The sequence below is a fragment of the Sinocyclocheilus anshuiensis genome, unplaced genomic scaffold, assembly GCF_001515605.1.
Source record: "Sinocyclocheilus anshuiensis isolate Anshui unplaced genomic scaffold, SAMN03320099.WGS_v1.1 scaffold656, whole genome shotgun sequence".
In the NCBI taxonomy this organism is placed as follows: Eukaryota; Metazoa; Chordata; class Actinopteri; order Cypriniformes; family Cyprinidae; genus Sinocyclocheilus; species Sinocyclocheilus anshuiensis.
In genome coordinates, this window is record NW_015555829.1 from 1,080,372 (window position 1) to 1,101,694 (window position 21,323).

At 35.3% G+C, this 21,323-nt stretch overlaps 1 protein-coding gene across 1 annotated transcript in view; it reads left to right on the forward strand.

Annotated features, from left to right (window-relative positions):
* LOC107675340 (rho GTPase-activating protein 15-like) overlaps nucleotides 1-18,817 on the forward strand; it is a 33,101-nt gene extending 14,284 nt beyond the window's left edge. Inside the window, exons 9-14 of the mRNA XM_016469633.1 lie at nucleotides 1,527-1,649; nucleotides 2,966-3,064; nucleotides 3,169-3,246; nucleotides 3,579-3,713; nucleotides 11,429-11,534; nucleotides 18,455-18,817. Coding sequence (XP_016325119.1) covers nucleotides 1,527-1,649; nucleotides 2,966-3,064; nucleotides 3,169-3,246; nucleotides 3,579-3,713; nucleotides 11,429-11,534; nucleotides 18,455-18,638 — 725 coding nt within the window. The 3' untranslated portion in view covers nucleotides 18,639-18,817. The remainder of the gene's footprint in view (nucleotides 1-1,526; nucleotides 1,650-2,965; nucleotides 3,065-3,168; nucleotides 3,247-3,578; nucleotides 3,714-11,428; nucleotides 11,535-18,454) is intronic.
* The last annotated feature ends 2,506 nt before the right edge of the window (nucleotides 18,818-21,323 follow it).

Here is a 21,323-nt window from a genome sequence, read left to right on the forward strand (position 1 = left end):
AGTGTGTCGGGGCTGCAGCCTCGCTTCACCACTGTTTAATATCCACATTAATGAGTTTAGCAGTACAGATGATACGGTCTGTTCACAGACTCTATCAACCTTTTTAGATCACACTTTACCCCAAAATCAAAAGAAAAAAAGTAATTCTATTTTATTTTGATTAGTTAAGTAAAATAAAACCTATTTTAGGATCATTATTATTATTATTATTATTATTTTTGCATTATTTTCATGACAGTTAAACGATTCTCATTACTGTAATATAAAAAAAAAATATTTATTGTTTTGCAGTTCTGTTATATTTCAGAAATGAGAATCTAATGAGAATATTAGAAATTCCCCAATTCAAAAAAAGCTATTCAAAATCTGTAAAAATGCACTTAATTTGATATGAATCAATATTTTGTCATGTTACTATATAATGTATATTGTAAAGGTCCAAAAATTGACTATATAAATAAAATCAGTCACACTTTATTTTAAGGTACAATTCTCACCATTAACTAACTATTAACTATGACTTTTGACTCAATAAACTCCTAATTACTGCTTATTAGTAGTTAGTAAGGTAGTTGTTAATTTTAGGTATGGGGAAGGATTAAGGGATGTAGAATATGATTAGGCAGAATATGTGCTTTATAAGTACTAATAAACAGCCAATATGCTAGTAATATGCATGCTAATAAGCAACTAGTTAATAGTGAGAATTGGTCCCTAAACTAAAGTGTTACCATAAAATCTATATATAAAAAACGCTAAAACATAACTTCTGTTGTTTTTTGGAATGAAATGTGACCTGGACATATTTTTGTACAATTCACTGTTAAGACGCTTTGTAGATAATTTTTTTCTGACAGGCGGCTGTGGTCACATTTGGAACAGGAAGCCCAGCAGCACCTTGACCACATGCAGTTTGGTTACTGTGAGACAGCGAGAACATCCGTGTCTGCAATAACATAGCTGTAAAATACAGACACACGTTAGCACATCTCATTACATCATTTACCATATGAGACAGAGACCAACAGAAGCTGAATTTCAGACATTATATACAGCTTTTCTGAACTCTGTTGAGATGTTGAATAAGACGGAGACACTCTGCTCTCTGTCAATCATTATTATAAATTACAAGCTACTTGACACTCTCCAAACGCTTCTGTCATTGGTAATTGCAGCATTTTCTGCCCCGAATGAGTATCAAAGAGAATTAATTTACTACTGTACTGAATGCTGGGCAGTAGCTCCGAGCTCTCACTCGTCACATACTAATCACTGGACTTGTGAAGATGTTGTAATATTGACACTAATATTGGCCGGAATCAATCAATAAATGCTGTGAAATGAGATATTTACGTACACTGGAGAATATTTCAACAGAAGTAGTGTTTCTGGTGTGCTTTTGAGCAGTGTGGAGAAAGGAGACAGAAAGGAGACACTCTTATTTGCATGAGGAGCACAAAGACAGCCTCAGACGCGAGTGTTCAGTGACAGCATTGTTCCTGTGTCTCCTCTGATCCCCCGCACAGTGTTCAAGCTGAATTACAGCGCCTCAGACAGCGCCGACAAGAATGGAGTTAAGAACAGACTGAAGAAGTTCATCTCTAGACGGCCCTCCATGAAAACGCTACAGGAGAAAGGCCTTATTAAAGGTGAAGTATGCTCCAAACAATACACTGTGAAAAGAAATGCTGTTTTTAATAACAAAAAAAAAGGCAGTTGTGGTTTCCAGAATAATCCTGTAAAAATACATTAAAAGCTTTACAAATCTGTAAAAATAAAAATAAAAATAAATAAATATATATATGACCATACTGTAAATAGTATATAAATATATAAGACAGTTCAATTGTTAAAATTACAGTCATTTTTTATACAATGTAATGCTCATCGCCGACTATCAGATTCAAAAATCTCATGTTTTTTACTCTTATTCTTTTTAAAACTTTGCCCAGTTGTAGCCCAGTTAATAGTCATAATTACATGCTACATAATTACAGGTTACATATTACGTGATGACATATGAATGTGCAATCTTAGGACATTAGTTTATTTTGGCTCTGCATGTTCGCTCATTATGGAGCGTTCTGATCTTTTGTGGACCGTCTTTGAAATATGACCGCCTCAAAACATTTCACTATGTATTTCGGCTGTGAAATTCCTGGGTCACACGTTACATTATAGTTCTTATAATTATGTGTCTTTAAATAAGCAGGCCTACTGAGCACTTCTTAGTCTGTAATTATTTTTGAAGCAGCTTGTAATTACTTATTGCTATTATCTACAAGTGTCAATCATTTAAAAAAATGCATGATATGCTAATTAATTAATCACAGATATCTTGTAGATATTTGTTAGAAAAAGCCCCCAAATTTAAGAAATTATTGTGGTAGAAAAGTCAAAAAGTCAGTATATTGTTAATTTTCATATAATTAACATAAACATAATTTTTCAGTCTCATGCCATGAGATACAAAAATGTAAGATGCTTTATTAAGTTAAATGTATTTGTTTATAATTAATTGTACTAAATAACCATATTAAATTGACAGCTCTACTATTAATAATATTAATGATACTTGTTATTGTTATTACTATTGCTGCTATTAATACTGTTAATAAGTATTATTACTGTATATTAGTATTATTAATCATATTTTAATATGCTGTGTAAAGTTAAATACATTAGTTTTCATATTTGTTGTGCTAAATTAACTCATTAAATTTAGAGCACTATTATTATTATAGTGTTAATAATGTTAATAATTATTATATTAGTATTGCTAGTAATAATAATTGCATTAATGATATTATTAATTGTTAATTATGATTGATATTATTATTGATACTTTTTATATTAATAAATGTAAAACCTATGACCTGGACTCTGTAATAAAAAGTGTTAGCAATTCCTATTTTAACTTTATATACTTATTATAATATTTTAAATGACATGTTTTTTTTCGTAGACCGAGTTTTTGGATGTCACATGCTGACCCTGTGCGAGAGAGAAAGGACCACAGTGCCCACATTTGTAAAGTTGTGCATAGAGGAAGTAGAAAAACGAGGTATGGCTCACAAAAGATGGTTCTTTTTTAAAGAAATGATTGTGGTTTCATCACATGCCTTGCTGACTGACTGACAGACAAATGTCTTTACCCCGTCCTCACAGGCGTGGAGGCTGATGGGATATACAGGGTGAGTGGCAATTTGGCCATTATCCAGAAACTACGCTTTCTAGTTGACCAAGGTAAGTTTAATTCAGTAATCATCTATCATCAGTGGTTGGTTTAAGGCCAGCAGCTGAATCAGTGTTTATTTAAATGACACATTATCATTTTGGTTCTAAAGGCTTAGCTGAAAGGTATAAAGTGGTTAGTTTGTATTAGGCGCCACAAATTGTTTGATAAGGATTTTCCAAGTGGTTTGATATGCAGTGAAATGCAAGCAGGACAATGTGTTTGGCTCTCAAGGGGCGTATTAACGTTGACATAATGATTAGCATTTTTTAATTTCCTCATCAAACGACTGTTGTTCTAATTCTCTCTGTTGGCTTCTCTGACTGTGTCTCTCTTTCCCCAGAGGAGGAGCTTAACTTGGGTGACAGCCAATGGGAGGACATCCATGTCATCACCGGAGCACTAAAGATGTTTTTCCGTGAACTGCCAGAGCCCCTGTTTCCCTTTCGCTTTTTTGACTTGTTTGTGGAAGCCATTAGTAAGTACTGAAATCGATATGAGCAAATCAGTGTTATTGCTGCAAATATTTGGGATCAGAACCTTAAAATTCTTTTACAAGGAATGATTCATTACCTTTCCCAGAGATGTGAGACTTCAGAATACTCAAAATGTGCTCAAGTATTCCACAGCAACATCAAGTTATTTCCATTCATGGTTAACAGCTTAGTTTGACCCAGTCCTCCTAACTGTAATTTAAGGCGCTGATGGCTAAACCGCTCGCCACTCTTGGGTTGAGTTGCACTATTTGGGATTGACTCTCTTAGACGCATTCTTGCAGATCTGTCAGCCAAAAGGGGTCGCTCTTTGACAGGGAGGTGGTGAGATCATTCAAACTCCCTGTTTGGGGAATGGGGGAATTTCTCAGGCCAGAGGGCAAAGTCAGGGCCTGTGGTCCAGACAGAAACTGTCACCAGATCGGCCTTAGTGTCACGTGTAACCTCCCTCCAGGAGCACAGAGCAAACTCTGGGCCTCATCTCGAGCGTCCAACTGACGCCAGTGTGTTTCTCTTGGGCAGTCTACCTTCTGAAAGGCATGTACCTTGTGAAATATATGTATGTACCTTTGTGCTTAAAACAACATTTGTCCTGCACTTTTGTTTTATGACTTGTTCGGTTTCTGAAGCCCTGCTAGTTTAAAAACAAACACTTTCAGATTAGTGGCCGTGTGAACTACATAGTGGCCATAAACTATGTACTAAGCCGTATACAGGCATGTAAATAGAGAGCAAGTTTAGAGCAAATAGGCAGTGCAGGACATTGTAAGCACAATTGCAGCTTTATGGACCTAAACATTGTGAACAGGAATGACGGAAGATCAATTTGGAGTAGAAGTTTACAAACCTTTTAATTCAAAGAACCCAGACTTACAGTGAAGTTACAATAAATTAATACATTTATTCTTATATACTTTTATTAACTTTTGTTAAGGATGCATTACATTGAACCAAAATGACAGACCTTGATAAAATCTCTATTTCAATTAATTTTTTTAACATTCTATTCATTAAATAACCCTAAAAAAATGTCTCATGGTTTCAACATTGATAATAATAAGAAATGTTTCTTGAGCATCAAATCAGCATATTAGAATGATTTCTAAGGATCATGTGACACTGAAGACTGGAGTAATGGCTGATGAAAATTCAGCTTTGCCATCACAGGAATAAATTACATTTTAAATTTGATTAAAAAGAAAACTATTATTTTAAATCATAGTAATGCTTCACATTAATATTTGTTCTTACTCTTACGGCCTTAGTGAGCATAAGAGAGTTATTTTAAAAATATTTTAAAAATCTTCCCGACACCAAACTTTTGAGTGTATTTATACTGGGAGAATGCAAGTAAGCATTATAAAGACAAAACATTGTTTGAAAAAAAAAATAATAAAAAAAATAATTGACCTTAACCTTGTCATTTTACTAATGCCAAAACAAATAATACAAATATATTTTGGAAAATAATTTTTATTACGTTGACAGTGGTGTCAAGTGTCAAATGATACATGTTGACATGCAAATAGAAACCCTTTCAATTCAATTCAAATTTGTAAGTTTTTCACAATTTTTCACAAATCTTTTTCTCTCAAAATTTTAGTGGACTTCCTAGTGCCCCCTTGTGGCCCCGTGGGGGTCAGCAGACCCCAGTTGAAAAACTCCTGGTTTAGGATAGCATCACCAATCAGAACTGCAGAAATCATGATGGTTTTCACACAGGTTTCCAGAACTTCTCTGACAATATTTTGATAGTGTAACAAAATCACTATAGCTATGCTTTTTAGAGAAAATCAACCTAAAAATGCCATACTTGTTTTCATCTTAATATTAATAAAATTACTCACAGCAACTAGTTTGTTAAAAATCAATGCATGATTTATATTCTCAGTCTTGAGATATGGACCAAAAGGCCAGTGCGCTCACTGTAATAAGTGCAGGGATATCAATATGAACACAGCACCTCAGTATTTCCCCACTGGAAGGAGATATGTGTGAGACAGAATGGGAACAGGCCTGGGGTGATGTTGTAAATTGCTAATAAATATTTACTCGCACTGCATGTAGGCCAGAGTACAGCTAACTGTTTGTATCCAGTTAATCAGTAGATGAGCACGATCACTTACAGATAGTGTTTAGAAAACTAATTATTACTGTAAAAGGCCCCTAATAGCAGGAGGTATAATTAGTTCAACCTGCAACACATCTCACAAAAACGGAGGGTATGTTGGTATAACATACCGCTGTACTACTCTTTTTGTTGTATGCAGTATGCAAACAGTCGTTTTTACAAATATTTTCATTGGTGTAAACTAATTTAATCAGACTGATTCAGTAATTTAAATAATATTTTTAGGTTATTTCAGGAATTAGTTAATTTATACATGACAAAAATTGGACTAAATTAACCTTCCAATCTTAGTATGATAAGTAAACCAAAAGTTATATAGACTTATTGTAATCTCTTTCTTGACTCATTATTTGATGAAGCTCCCAAGATATTTTTACAAAAATAAAATAAGTGTATTAATTAATTAAAATAACTTTTTCAATATTAAATAATATATTCAATATTTTATTTGTTTTTGTTTTTATTTCTGAGATTAACCTATAATCTTGGAACTCAATTATTATATTATATTATACACAGGGCAGTAATTTAAGCCATCTTTAATGTGTTGTAGAACTAGGTTCTTTGCGCTGTAGACTTGGGAAATGTAACTTGTTGGCACAAAGTACTGATTTATTGTATGTAGGTTACTATGCTCCTCCCCTTTCTGTTATATTGGCATGGTTTAATGAACCTTGCAGCTCATCTTACATTTAATTTACTGAAACTGCCCAACATCCTGTTTCATTGATCTCACTAGACCACTGGCAAGCAATTTCAGCGAATCCAACTGATACTTGAGTTGCTCAGGTCTTCTATATTGGTCCATCACTGTCAAAAGAGGACAGCTCCTCTAACCATGGCTGCCCTGTAAATGGGTGGTATTAACTAAAGGTCTCTGGAACAGTACTTTGGACAAGAATCTATTCGATTAGGACAGCTGCCCAATCGCACACTGCTTCTGGAAATCTTTGTGGAACTCGAAGTAATTTAAGCTTACTGGAAATTTTGGCAAATTATTAATATGTAATCTTTAGACTTCAACCAACATTTAAACGGCCCCTTCGCTCACAATTTGTGAGATGCTCTGAGCACATTTCGTCTTCTCGCTTGCAATCTGTATGTTTATTCAAAATGTATGTACTCACTCCCGCAAATCAACATTTGGGCTTCCCAGGGTCCTCAGGTGAACAGTTGGTCTAATTTTCCATTCTTTCACTCGGTGCCTGTTGTGGATGTGGCAGGCACCAGCTCTTGGCTCACGATGGACTAAATCTATTATTCATATTGCCTGGTATCTTAGCGACATTGTCCTGCCACCTGTCCAATAGACAAGCTCGCCTTGTTGTACAAAGCGAAGACATACTTGTTGACAAATGGAGGCTTTGTTCTCCGGGCCCACACACACAATCCAGCGTTTGTGTAGTAATCTGAAAAGTTCATTCTGATGGACTGTATCGTTATATCACATTTGAAGATGACCGATTGCGCATTTTAAAAAGCTAGATTGTAAGATTTCCAGCTTGACTTTTTATGTGTTTTTGTGAAAAACGTGCCAATGGTAGTGTACAATGTGCTGAAATAATGCCAATCAGAGCTGAGTCAGACAGTAGATCAGTAATAACATAATTGTTTGTCTATTCTGATGTTATGCTCTTTCAGCTGACAGTTCAAACTTCAGACTGTGAATCACAAGTCATTCTATGCAGCTTTCCTCATTTGTGCAACGTGGCCTCATTGCCATGCAAAGCTAGCATGCAGACATATTTTCAAATGCATAAATCTCTTCCCAGTCTCTATATTTCATCAAGAAGTTTTTCATGTTTAATAAATTACAGCACCGATCCTCTAAGACTTTGTTATTCATAAAGCAAAGTATTAAATTGGGATGCATTTAAAATCTTAATCATAACCTGCAGGACTATTTGCAGTGTGCTAATATTTGCCTTGACGGGGCTTAAAGAAGCCCGCAGACAAAGCTCGCAGATGGGCTTATCCTGAGAAGCAAAGCTGTACTGCAATAACGATGGTCTCATTGTTTGTAATTGGATTATATTCACAGATTTTTGTAACCAAAAGTGCATCTATTCTTTACTGTACATCAGCTCTTTTCACAAAACAATGATTCTTTCAGTCGTAGGTACATGTTTCATCTGAAAAAAAAAAAAGTTTCATCTGAAGTAAAATGTCAGAAATTGACATCCCGTTTTGTCATTTTACCACAGAAAAATACATTTACCAGTAATTACTAATGATACCTAAAAATAAAATTAAAAAACAAGACAATTTTGAAAATAATACACCAGATTCGTCTCCCAAAAAGTTTCATAATTAATAAATTAACCAGTATGAATTTATGGGTTTAGTTCTGAATTGTAATAATGCAAAATTTTATGGAAAAAAATGCAGTACATATTTGTAAAAAATATTGTAATATATAATTAAAAAAATCCATGCACCTTTTGTGTTTTTTCGTATAATTTTGCATTACTAAAATATAAACAAACAAATAAATATTTGATATATATGTGTGTGTTTCAGTGTTACAAAAATACATTTAAAATGCACGCATTATGGATTTTTGCCCACTAAATGCCTTTGTCAAAACATTCCCTTTATTTTAAAAGCAATCCCCTTTGATCAGAGTACTGTAGGAATAGTGTTTACCATAGTGAATTCATGCTGATTTAGGGTATAGGCATTTTGAACGAGTTTTATATTAATGACACTGTCCCCACCATCTGTCCAAAATACAGGACAAGGGACCATCTCCAATATGCTAGCCACCAAAGGCAAAGTAATTAATGACAGCAATAATGCCAGCAATAATGACTAGATTAAATATTTTACAGGCCGACTGCCATACAGTGTCAAAGCCAAAAGAAAGCTAACGGCCTCCCCTGAGATAATGCTTGAAGAGAAAGTCATAAAAAAAGATATTGCTTGATTAAGTAAATGACAAAATGTTGATGAAAGCTGTAGTGAAGAATTCTAGTTCATATTGTTTCACTAATTATGTGGCCTTGACATTAAAATTGATGTTAAAATTCTATTTTGAGTGGTTTAGGGCATCGTTTGCACAAGTTTAAGCCCTAATGTTTTTAATTCCGTTAAAAAGCACAAAACACTGTCCCTCTGCTAGTGGTACCTAGAGGAGCGGGTCAGAGATTCACTCTCTGTCCTAGAACATGGTCTCTGTCTGTGCTCAATTGACAGACCTGGCGTCTGACAGGGGCATCTGCTCGCAGAGCCTGTGCCAGCGCGGTGTATACATGGAGACATCTGCTCCATTAGTGCCCAGGGGGCATCCTGGGCAGTACCGTAGACTGGGGGCATAACTACTGCCAGCTCCCTTCCATGGCACATCCCATGAATAGCATGGTGTAGCTGTTAGCCAGCCACAGTAGGAATAACCAGTGATGTTTTCTTAGAGGGAGGAAGACAGACGAGATTTTGCTCCTAATTAATAAACAATCATAATTGATTTACAGCATTGCAAATTTATTTCATTATTATAGTTAATCAATACAGTTATACTAGGTATCATTTTATGGTGCATATTGAACCTTTTTGGGTACCTCTAATAAACTGCATGCTATAAAAGGTCATTGGACAACATAACAACTATGTTGTTAGTTAATTTTTCACTCCCATATGAAATTCTGAATGTCTGAATGTCAACAGCATATTAGAGATGCCTGTATGCACATTCAAATTGAAGCAGAATTTGTAAGCATTATATATAAATGACAAAGTATTAAAAAGATTTGTTAATTGAAATGTATCACAAAATACAATTGTTTGGTCTGCTTGATGTATATGCAAAGCTTTCAGTACTGTACACTGGAGTCAGATATATAATCTGACTCCAAACTACACTACAGTGTACAGTACTGAATGCTTTGCATATATGTCAAGTATAAATATTTTGTAACAATGTACAAGTTGATGTATATATATATATATATATATATACACACTTCTTTTCAGCAAGGACACATTTGTACGTCGTTACATTGTTACAAAATATTTCTATGTCAGATAAATACTGTTCTTCTGAACTTTCTATTCATCAAAGAATGCTGGAAAAACACTTATCATGGCTGGGAAAAAATTATCTGAGGGAAAAATAAGAAAAAGAATGAAGCACCAAATCAGCATATTAAAATGATTCCTGCAGGATCATGTGACACTGAACACTGGAGTAATGGCTACAGAAAATTCAGCTTTGACATCACAGGGATAAATTACATAGAAAGCAGTTATTTTAAATTGTAATAATATTTAATAATTATGAAATTTCTCGTACTGTTTCTAGTGTATTTTTATCAAATAAATGTAGTCTTGGTATGCATAAGAGACTTCTTTCAAAACCATTTAAAAAAAGCTTACTGACCTCAAACTCTTGAATGGTTGTGCATATTTAGCTGTATAATCTTGAAGGTCTGTTAATACTCTTTTAAACAAATTTTGAAATTTGAGCTGAGGGAGTTTGGAGTGCACAGGTGGCCCTGTGAAAGCTCCATTTCAACATCTGCTCAGGTTCCATAATGATATTGATCAAAAGCATTGATTAAATTATTAAAATACCCCCAATCTTCCAAATTAAAGCCATATAAACAATAAATTACTTTTATTTATTTTACCATACGAGCTTCTTTACACTAACAGTGTTTGAAATAATACAATCAGCTACATTACTATATCCATCATAATGGGTTGAGGGAACTTCAAAGTGTCAAAGGTCAGGTAGTGACACTGATGTAGAACAGTCAGCGCACAGGTTGATGCCTCTCAGGAGTTTGCCGAGGTCATCAGCCATCTGAGATGTAAAGAGCAGCGGGGTCAAGAGGTCACCGGTTACAGCTTGTGTTACAGCATAACAGCTTTTAATGGACGTGGACTATTACGGACCATTAGCACCACTCGCATGTGCTTTCATGTAGGAAAATTGAAAACCAGACTGAAAAAGTTTAGCATTATAGGGATGTCTATGCATTGATTTTATAGACGGACTGGGTTATTTTTCTAGAACATCTTTAATTACATCTATTTAATAGTGAGATACTTTATAAACTGATCGCACAAAATCAGAACGATTTTGCTGAGAAGTGTAATGGTGTCCGATAACCGTGCAATTGTACTAAATGTGTTTGCATAAATGCATAAAGTTTATAGCTGCATAAGCACAGACTAAATGCTGATTGCTAATTTTGGCAGCTTAAAAAGGGATTATGATGTACGTAAGTTTTAAAGGAAATTAAAACTATCATAATTAACAATTAAAGGATATCAAAAGTTGGATGGAAATATCAGATAAATGGAGTAATCTGCTCGATTACATATCAGTGTTTTGGTAAGTCAGCAGTTTGCAATGGGACACATTCTGAATGTTGTCTTCTCGAGCATGTCTCTATAATTAATAGGGAAAGGGGTAATGGTCCAGTATTAGGGAAGATTTTGATGTTAGATGAGCTATGTTAATGAAAAAGTGATGGAAAAGACATTAACTTCTCTCTGAACCTAGAGGTTCAAATGAAGGAGCAATATCCAAATCAAAACATTTCATCGTCTCTTCCCTGCCAACAGAAATTAGGGAGCCCACACAGAAGGTTCAAGCCTTAAAGAAACTGATCCATCAAGCCCCCAAACCCAACCACAACACCATAAAACTGCTCTTCCACCACCTGAGGAGGTAAGTCTCAATCCATACACATAACCAGGGGCATAACACCAAATATTGGGTCCCACAGGACATTTTGGGGTCCCTTGCATCATTTAGGTGGGCGGTGGGAGGATAATGCCTACATTGATCATTTTCTTGTTGGAAGTCATGACTAGGAAATTGAACACAATAAAATGATCATTTTCCAATTCAGACATTAGATCTTTGTATTTTTTATCAGTGTCCATTTTAGTTACCTGAGCTTCATTGGTATCTGTCAGCAACAGAGTGGGTGCAAACTTTTCACAAACTTCTGTGGTCTGATACCTTGCACTCTGTTCACTAATGATCAACGAAAAATACCTTGTGTTTGAAAACATGTCTCTTTGCATGTCTCATCAGATGAGCTCTCATTAGGCATTTACTTTTTTTTATTTTCGCCTGTGTATGATGTGAAATTGAACAGAACTGACATTTACATGGCTATCTAGCATCTAATGATATCAACCTAACTAGGCTTTCTAGCTTTGCATTTAGCTGCGTATGGCTTATCTTTCTTCAGAAACTGCTCAGACATTGTTTTTCTCTCTCTAATTTTTCAGAGATCTTGCTTTTTTGAAAATCCAATTTCATCTCTTTTTTTAGAGCTACATTGAAGGAAACACTTAAGAGTAGGTACAAAAACTATACAGGTATACAGAACTATCCCATTGAGAACCAAGAAACCAATCACACTGCTCTGCACTGCTAGCTGACCTTGACAGTATAAAACTAGTCTGGTTACTTCTCATTTATACTAATGTTTTTACTAATGTTAGCATGACAAGATCATAGATTTCCATATATGTGACCCTGGAGCACAAAACCAGTCTTAAGTCGCTGGGGTATATTTGTAGCAATAGCCAAAAATACATTGAATGGGTCAAAATTATTGATTTTTCTTTTATGCCAAAAATCATTAGGACATTAAGTAAAGATGATGTTCCATGAAGATATTTTGTAAATTTCCTACTGTAAATATATCAAAACTTAATTTTTTGATTAGTAATATGCATTGCTAAGGACTTAATTTGGACAACTTTAAAGGCGTTTTTCTCAGTATTTTGGATTTTTTTGCACCCTCAGATTCCAGATGTTCATAACAAACCATACATCAAAGGAAAGCTTATTTATTCAGCTTTGAGATGGTGTATAAATCTCAATTTTAAAAAATTGACCATTATGACGGTTCATTATATGGTTTTGTGGTCCATGGTCACATATTACAAAGTAGTTTTTTAGAGTGAGACCGACAAATAATGCTCAATCTGAAAACCTTTTACACAAAAGTCCACAATAAACAGGATGCAACATGAACAGAGGACTCAATATGAACCATAATGTGTGTGTGCTTCCGTGTGTCAATGCTCAAGTCCTTGTCCATGATAGCGTTACTGGCACAGCCAGAAGGCCATATGGCTAGTCTCCATCTCCCAGGAGGGGTGTTCTATCCCACTTTACCCTTCTGCACATTTACCACCCTGCACAGGAGGGCCACAGGACTCATCTCAGATTGATGAGCACCCCCTCCTCCCTTCCCCCAATGGAACATGCCCTTTGGCACTAGTGCTAAAGTCTGTTGGGTTGCCCATGCCAGGTCTGCCGATCAGAAAACACTAATGTGTGATTGAGAGAGAGACACTCATTGAAGAGTCGATTTCTAGACAGGAACACAATATTCTGAGAGTCTGATGTGCTAAAGAAAACTAGGTCTGCATTCCATGCTAAAGCTTGACAAGATTGTAATTTATCTGGGGTGAACATGCTACAACACAAACCTGCTGCCTCCTGTCCGACATTATACAGGTGCATCTCAATAAATTAGAATGTCATGGAAAAGTTCATTTATTTCAGTAATTCAACTCAAATGAGATTTACCAATACATTTGTCACAGCCAAAGAAATACAGCAGTGCTTTCCAACTTTTTTTTGTCTTATTAACCTCCACAACTCCAAGTACCCTTTCATCCATTAATAGGTTATTTAAATTATTATTATTTATTAAATTTTATTTAAATGTTTATTTTATTATTTTTATTTTATTTTTAAATAATTATTCTGAATATTGTTTAACATTGATGATTATTATTATCATTGAATTTCATTACCGACGATTTATATGATATTATTTATTACCTTATTATTATTCATATTGTTTAGCATTTAACATTGATATTTCTGTTTATTATTATTGTTATATTTCATTATTTCAGATTTGTATTGATTTGTATTTGATTGATTCAATTTTCTTCTTATATTTTTACAGATGACATATGTGTACATATATTTCACTGTCATTGTGAATCTACACAAACTGCCCCTCAAACCTGCTTAAGTACCACCACAGTTGGGAATCACTGGCACCATTTCCAAGTCTGTAGTCAAATCTACACACAGGCATGAGGGCAAAGCATTGTCATAAATTCACTGAATGGTGACATTAGAAAATCCATTCAGCTTTTATTCTGCTTACCAAAAAGCTGTTACAGTGGAACTTGTGGTGACACTGAAAATCCCTGTAGTGCCACCAAGTCTGTTCCTTCTCCACAGCGATGTTCCTGCTGCTCCTTTCTCTCGCTATTAGAGCGATAAACGGGAAGAGAGCTTCGAATCCAAAGCGCAGTGCTTTGCTTTGTGGCTACCACACCCTGGCCAAGTGATGTGGTTCTGTTTATTTTATATTCTCACTTAAGTCATACTTGTTTCTGTCTACTGCTTTCCCTTTCTAAATATCAGGATGACTTTCCCATGAATAAAGGCAAGGAATGTGCGGTCACAGTGAATTAGGTTAGAGTGGGTTACATTTGTTTTCTAAGACTAATGTAGTCATTTTGCAGTCCAGAGTGAGAAGAAGATAGAATAATGAGGTTAAATGCCTTTCAGCTTATGATGCAATGCATGAAAGAGTATTCATAATAATGCATACATAATTACCTTGTTTTGTTGACTTTGACATCACTCAAAGTATTGATATGCGTAAGCTCCATATCTGCTCAAATGTCACTTTTCGCTTGTGCACTTCCTGTCCTTCTCCTCTAAAACAGGTATACTTAACTGAAGCAGCTCTCTGAACTCCTACTGTCATGCCTTTGTAGGTTATATTTTGCGCTGACTTGGCTCATCTAAAGTGGTGAAAGTCAAACGCTCTTTGTTGTGGGCTCTTTCTGTGCCCGCATGGAACCAATGTTCTTTTTTTTTTGGACCGTGGAGCCTGGATTCAATAACCAGTTGTGTGCTTGCATTGTGATGATGTGGTCAAGGCAACCAGATTTCTCAACAGTACACTTGCTCAGTAGTGCTATTTATGTCATTTTTTGTGGGAGGTTTTGTCACCACTGCTCATATTTCCCGTTTACCACAAGTGATTTAAAAGGCCACAGGTTTTGTTTTTTGTTAGTAATTCAAGGTTCCGTTTGTCTTTGTGCTGGAAAAGAAACCTGGAGAAACCTCTGATCAGGAAAGCCAAGAAAAAAACATTTCTTCTCATCTACGTTTGGTGTTTCTCAAATTAGATGGAAGAAAACTGCCATTGTGCGAAATTTGATATCCACAACAGTATGTGCAGCAGTTTATGACCTTATATGGTGCAGACAGGAAATAATAATAATAATAAAAATTGTAAACAATAAAAAAAAATTCCGAATACCCAAACTACAAATATCGTAAGTGGAAAACCAAAGTCAAACTCAAGCTCCTCTGATAATAGCGAGCCTTTCTTTTATAGGTTCAGTCAAGGCCGTCGTCTTATAACTCAAAAATGACACAGTTTAAAGCTTGGAGCGATTCTGTAACCCCCACCCCACCTCAATTTATTATTCGTCCCATGATTCTTCAGGAGCCAGTTAGGCTGACCCAATTAGCACTGGCCTCCTAGGCGGGAATGGCGGCATTGTGCGCTATCCTCCATTTCCTGTCATGCCCCGCTTGCAAACGAGATGCTAATTAATAACCATTGGCATCTTGAGCCATACATGTCGGCTTATGTACGGGATATCAATGATTTGTCAGATTCAACCAAGCATAACACAGTCACCTCTGGTCAAGCTGCCCACAGCCTGGCCCTTACCCAGACACCAGAGCAACTTCACTGGGCTCCAAGTCAGCTGATGGTTTAATGAGCACATTTTGCCATAAATACCCAGATACTGAGGACCAGATTGCATCCTTCCCTTTTCCAAATCAACACATTTCTTTACTGAAAGTGTTAACTTAGGCGAGGTGCACAAAAAAATACATTCTCTTACAAATCTGAGGATAAGTATTTTAGATGACGGACATAATTTTAACTCAAGATTTTAAAATGATAATGAAATATATTTATATAAAATGTATATATACATATATACAATGTTATCATATATACATTTTAATATGCATTATGTTGGGACAAGCATTTGATTAAAAAAAATAAAAAGATAGAAATATAAAACGAAATATGTGACCCTGGACCACAAACCAGTCTTAAGTCGCTGGGGTATATTTGTAGCAATAGCCAAAAATACATTGTATGGGTCAAAATTATTGATTTTTCTTTTATGCCAAAAATCATTAGGATATTAAGTAAAGATCATGTTCTATGTAAATATTTTGTAAACTTCCTACTGTAAATATATTAAAAACTTAATTTTTGATTAGTAATATGCATTGTTAAGAACTTCATTTGGACAAAGGCGATTTTCTCAATATTTAGATTTTTTTGCACCCTCAGATTCCAGATTTTCAAATAATTGTATATCGGCCAAATATTGCCCTATCCTAACAAACCATATATCAATGGAAAGCTTATGTATTCAGCTTTCAGATGATGTATAAATCTCAATTTCGAAAAATTGACCCTTATGACTGTTTTTGTGGTCCAGGGTCACATATACATGCTTTTTACTTTTTATTTTTTATATGCACTTAATTTCATCTATCTATCTATCTATCTATCTATCTATCTATCTATTAGCATTTTGTATTTTTTTTCTGTATTATTTATTTAGTTATTTATTTATTGGGAAATATGTTTCAAGTGCCGCTCAGGACTGTCACTTTAGATGACATTATTTTAATAAAAAGTTTTGAAGTGAAGTGATGTGTGGCCAAGTATGGTGACCCATACTCGGAATTTGTGCTCTGCATTTAACCCATCCAAGTGCGCACACACACAGTAGTGAACACACACACACACCGTGAACACACACCCGGAGCAGTGGGCAGCCATATTGCTGCGGCACCCGGGGAGCAGTTGGGGGTTCAGTGCCTTGCTCAAGGGTCTCACCTCAGTCGTGGTATTGAGGGTGGAAGAGAGAGCTGGTTATTCACTCTCCCCACCGACAATTCCTGCCATACCTGAGACTCGAACCCACAACCTTCGGGTTACAAGTCCGACTCTATCATATATATTATTTTAGGACAAGAATTTGATTTAAAAATTAAAAATAAACGTTTTTTGCATTTTGTTTTTATATATGCATTTTTGTATTTATATGCATACTTTTTTAGTTTTATAAAAAAAAATTCAATGAAAATATCTATGCAAATGTATATATTTTTTTTAGTTTATATTTTTTATTGTTTTTTTTTAATGTGAATTTTATGTAATTTATATATAAACCATTTAAATGTGCCACTGTAATTTCTTTTACATGGTTCTCTGTTGATGACTGTCTTTACAGGCTAAAAAAAACCCTTTTTTTGCCTGCCAGAGAGCGTCTTTGTATTGCACTTCTTCCTAATATGTGCTACTACTGTAATAGAAAATGATAATGACTGTAATTAAGCTTCTATCATGATTTTAATCGATCTGGCATTACTGATAGCAGAGATGAATGTGAAGGTGGGGGGTGTGGGGGTCATGTATATAGTGGTGTCACAGTGGCATAATTACCAAAAAACACTAAAAGGTTAGACAAAAAGCTTCATATTTAATGTTTTGAAAAATCTCTTCGGAAATGAAGTCTCTCTCCTTAAGATCATTAGCAGACCATTAGCAATGGCAGTCGGGATCCTTACATCATAGTGCGCTAATTAGGTTAAAATGCTCATGGCAGGACAAGCGTCTAGCTGTGATGTACAGGGGAAACGAAATGGCCGAGGTTAATTATACACATTAATGGGGAATTATTGAGTACACTTGGCCTGCCTCTTAAGTTGTGTTTCTCAGCTGAAATGGCTTCCCAAAATTCCAATAACACACATGCGGAGGGACGTCACATGTAACGCAATCATTACCTCGTTTGGAGCCGAACGTGTCTTGCTGTGGAAGTACTTTGACAACAACACAGGGATTATAGATTGTTGAATAGTGTTGCATAATTGTAGACCATTATTTTGATAGATGTGACCATAAACGTAGATGGCACAGGCCGTGGATTACACTACGGTACAATATACGTGAATGCAGTAAATCCAACACACTCCTAATCAGTACCTTTCACAACTGGGCCTCGGTAAAACCATACAAAGTCTGTTTCTAAATGTTAAGCCTGCTTCCCACCTCTTAGTCAGGATCCTGTTGACAACTTGGAAGGAAGCCCTCCACCACAATCCCTCCCTCCCTTTCTAGGCCTCAACCCATAACAGAGCCAGAGGGCTCCAATCTGGCTCCTTCTAAGAGTCCTCCAATACCCCAGTATTGATTGTCTCTCTACCACAGCCAAACCTCAGCTCAGAGAGATTCCACTAAAAGTGCGCTTAGATGCCTCCAAAGACCAGGCACAAGTCCTCAAAAACACCCTGCCGATGGTCCGTCACAGACGATCTGAGTAGGTTTTTATGACAGGAAAAGTGCACACTTTAATGATTGTACTTGTACGCCGTAGTCAGTTCTTCCATTAGGGATTCTCACAAAACGTTTTTTTTTTTTTTTTTACTATTTTCATTGCTATTGTATTGCATCAATGATCTGGTGTTTTTCTGTTGTACAGAGTCTTGATGAAGTCACAGAAAAACTTGATGTCGACTCAGGGCATCAGCATTGTGTTTGGACCGACTCTCATGTGGCCTGAGTTTGAATCCGGAAACATGGAAGTCAATATGGTGTACCAGAATCAAATAGTGGAGTCCATTCTCATTGAATGCGTGGAGATCTTTGGACCGGAGGGCATGTAAAGTGACGACAGAGTATTCTGGAAAAAGAGACTGAAAAAAAAAGACTGAGCAATGAAGAAGGAAAAAAAAAAAGATGTGTGTGTGCTGGCTGAATGTTAAGCTCATGTAAAATTATTTCTTGTGCCTGATGTTTTCATATTTTGCTTTGAAAAAAAAAAAGGTTAACATAAAAAAATAATTAAGAGTCACATTTATAATTTTACATATAAACTTACAATTTTATTTTTGTATAATGCAAATTTGACATTGTATCATACCTCAAAACATCATTGACAAGATTGAAAAGCTGTATATTTGTAATGATATACATGGTAGTTTGTGACAGGGAAATAAAGCAGTTTTTGTAAATGGGTTTTGTACACTGATATTTTGTGGTGGATACTTTTATGTTGAAATAAATATGCTGTATGCAATTTTTATTTTTTTTGTCAAACATTTATTTTTTTAGAAACCCGATACCAAACTGGATCTTGCACATGCAGTCTGTTGCAACAGGTATTTACTTTGTATTGTATTGTGATCTTGTCTTGTGTATTGGCCGTTTTAATTTTAAGCAAAATTTGTAAATGATTTTGTTTTTGAAAAAAGTAAAAAAACAAAACAAAAAAAAAAACAAATTATATGTCTTATTTCTTGGCATCATTCTGCATTGAGTTTTCTGCTCTTCTTCCTTCATGAACTGTCACTCTGTGGGCACTTTGCATTGTCAGATAACGTACAGCATGATCACATCGGTTTCTAATCAAACTGCCAAAGTCCTCTCCAATTCTCAAACAGCAGTCTCTTTTTATTTTGCTCCAGTGCTGAGACTGTCTGCATGGAATGTGTTTTTAATTCCATCCCAGAGATAAGAGAGAGTCTGTAATTATGGGAAGAGCCATCCCTCCTTGTAGCATTTTCCCTGCATCAGATCCCTCATAGTTTGGCATCTCGAGCACTAATGATGAAGGGGTACTGGAGGAACAGGAGGGCGACATAAACCAGATTTGCGGCTTGTGCATCTATCTAAATCTCGACTGAAAATAACGCAGTGAAATGGGATGCAGCTTTTGGTGACCTCTCTGGCACAGCTGTGCTTCACTCAGGGACCTTAACGAGTTCAGCAGGCCACCAAGACCTTCATTGCAGAAACCTTTGAAAAGATACACACATACTCGTTTTTTTTTTTCTCCAACCACAAAAAGTTTACAGAGAGCTTGGATCTTGTATTGAATGTGGTGGCTTAGTTCGTCATTCAGTTTTGACACCTAAAACAGTTTCACATGCCAGACGGGCTCACTTGTCTCAATGCTAGACAAGAAAATCCAGAAATAAAAATAAGGAAATGCAGACAGCTATGATTATGCCTCTAATGCAGATAGAGCTTTATTGGGAATGAAATTCTCTTTTAAATGACATTTGAATAACAAATAAAAAAAGGATATAATGCAGGTTTGATTTATTGTTTTTAATAATTCTATCTTTTAATTTTGATATTTTATATATTTAATATAATTTATATATTTAAAATATATACATATATACAGTATACCCAATTACAGACATTCCTGTCTGTGGTTTTGTTATGAAAAAACAAACAAACAAAAAATGGTTTGTTTGTATGGGACTAAAATCAAAATGTCTCATCAGAATTGGACAAGTGTCATGATAGAGGTAGACCTCAGTGCTTTATTCCTTGGTCAAAAGTAGGCACTGAACATCAGATGCCCGAGCAGAGTTGAGAGGCCATGCTGTAAAGTTCGTTCTTGCATTAAATGCTTCAAATAATAAGAAATCAAAATGTGTGGGTGGATGGACTGAAGTGGTAAGTAACCCAGGGGAGAATATTGGCAGATATTTGCTGTGTACATGAAGCGAACGCCCAGATTTATTCTGTGCTAGAGCCCATGGTCACATGACACTGGGCTTTGTGCAACACAGCTCACACTTTGAGAGCCGTCGTACTGCAGGTGGTGCTTTGCTCATTAATATGTGCAAAATTAACGTCCCCCATCAAATTGGCTTGCGAAAAGGTGTGGTGCATTTTGAGTGTTCAGTGTGGAGTGAAGTGACTGAATCTAAAAAAAAATACAATAAATAAATAAAATTAAATAAATAAAAAAATACCAAAGTATTTATTTCAGTATTGTTGTTCAGATTGTTTGCTGTACAGATTTTTACCTTGCCAATATAAATAAAAAAATGTATGCACTACCTTTCGGGTTAGTTTTTGTTTTGTTTTTTTGATAAAAATACAGTAAAAACAGAACATTTTTTATTGCAATTTTAAATCTTTTCTATTTTAATTTATTTTAAAATGTAATTTATTCCTGTGATGGCAAAGCTGAATTTTCTGCCACCATTACTCCAGTCTTCAGTGACACATGATCCTGCAGAATGCTGATTTGCTGCTCAAGAAACATTTATGCATAATGCTTTCTTGCTAAATACAAAAAAAAAAAAAAAAAAAATCTTACTGACCAAACTTTTAACTTGTAGTGTTTATATATATATATATATACACAAGACGGTTCAAGAAACCTACCTGCAAAGCTACAATACTGTGAAAAGGTGTAAAAATGCTGTAAAGTATGGATGCTTTCAAAAATAATGTCATAAATAGATTTTATTTATCAATTAATTCAACTTATTTATGTGACCAACCTTTGCGTTTAAAACAGCTTTTGTCCTCGGTGCACTTGCACA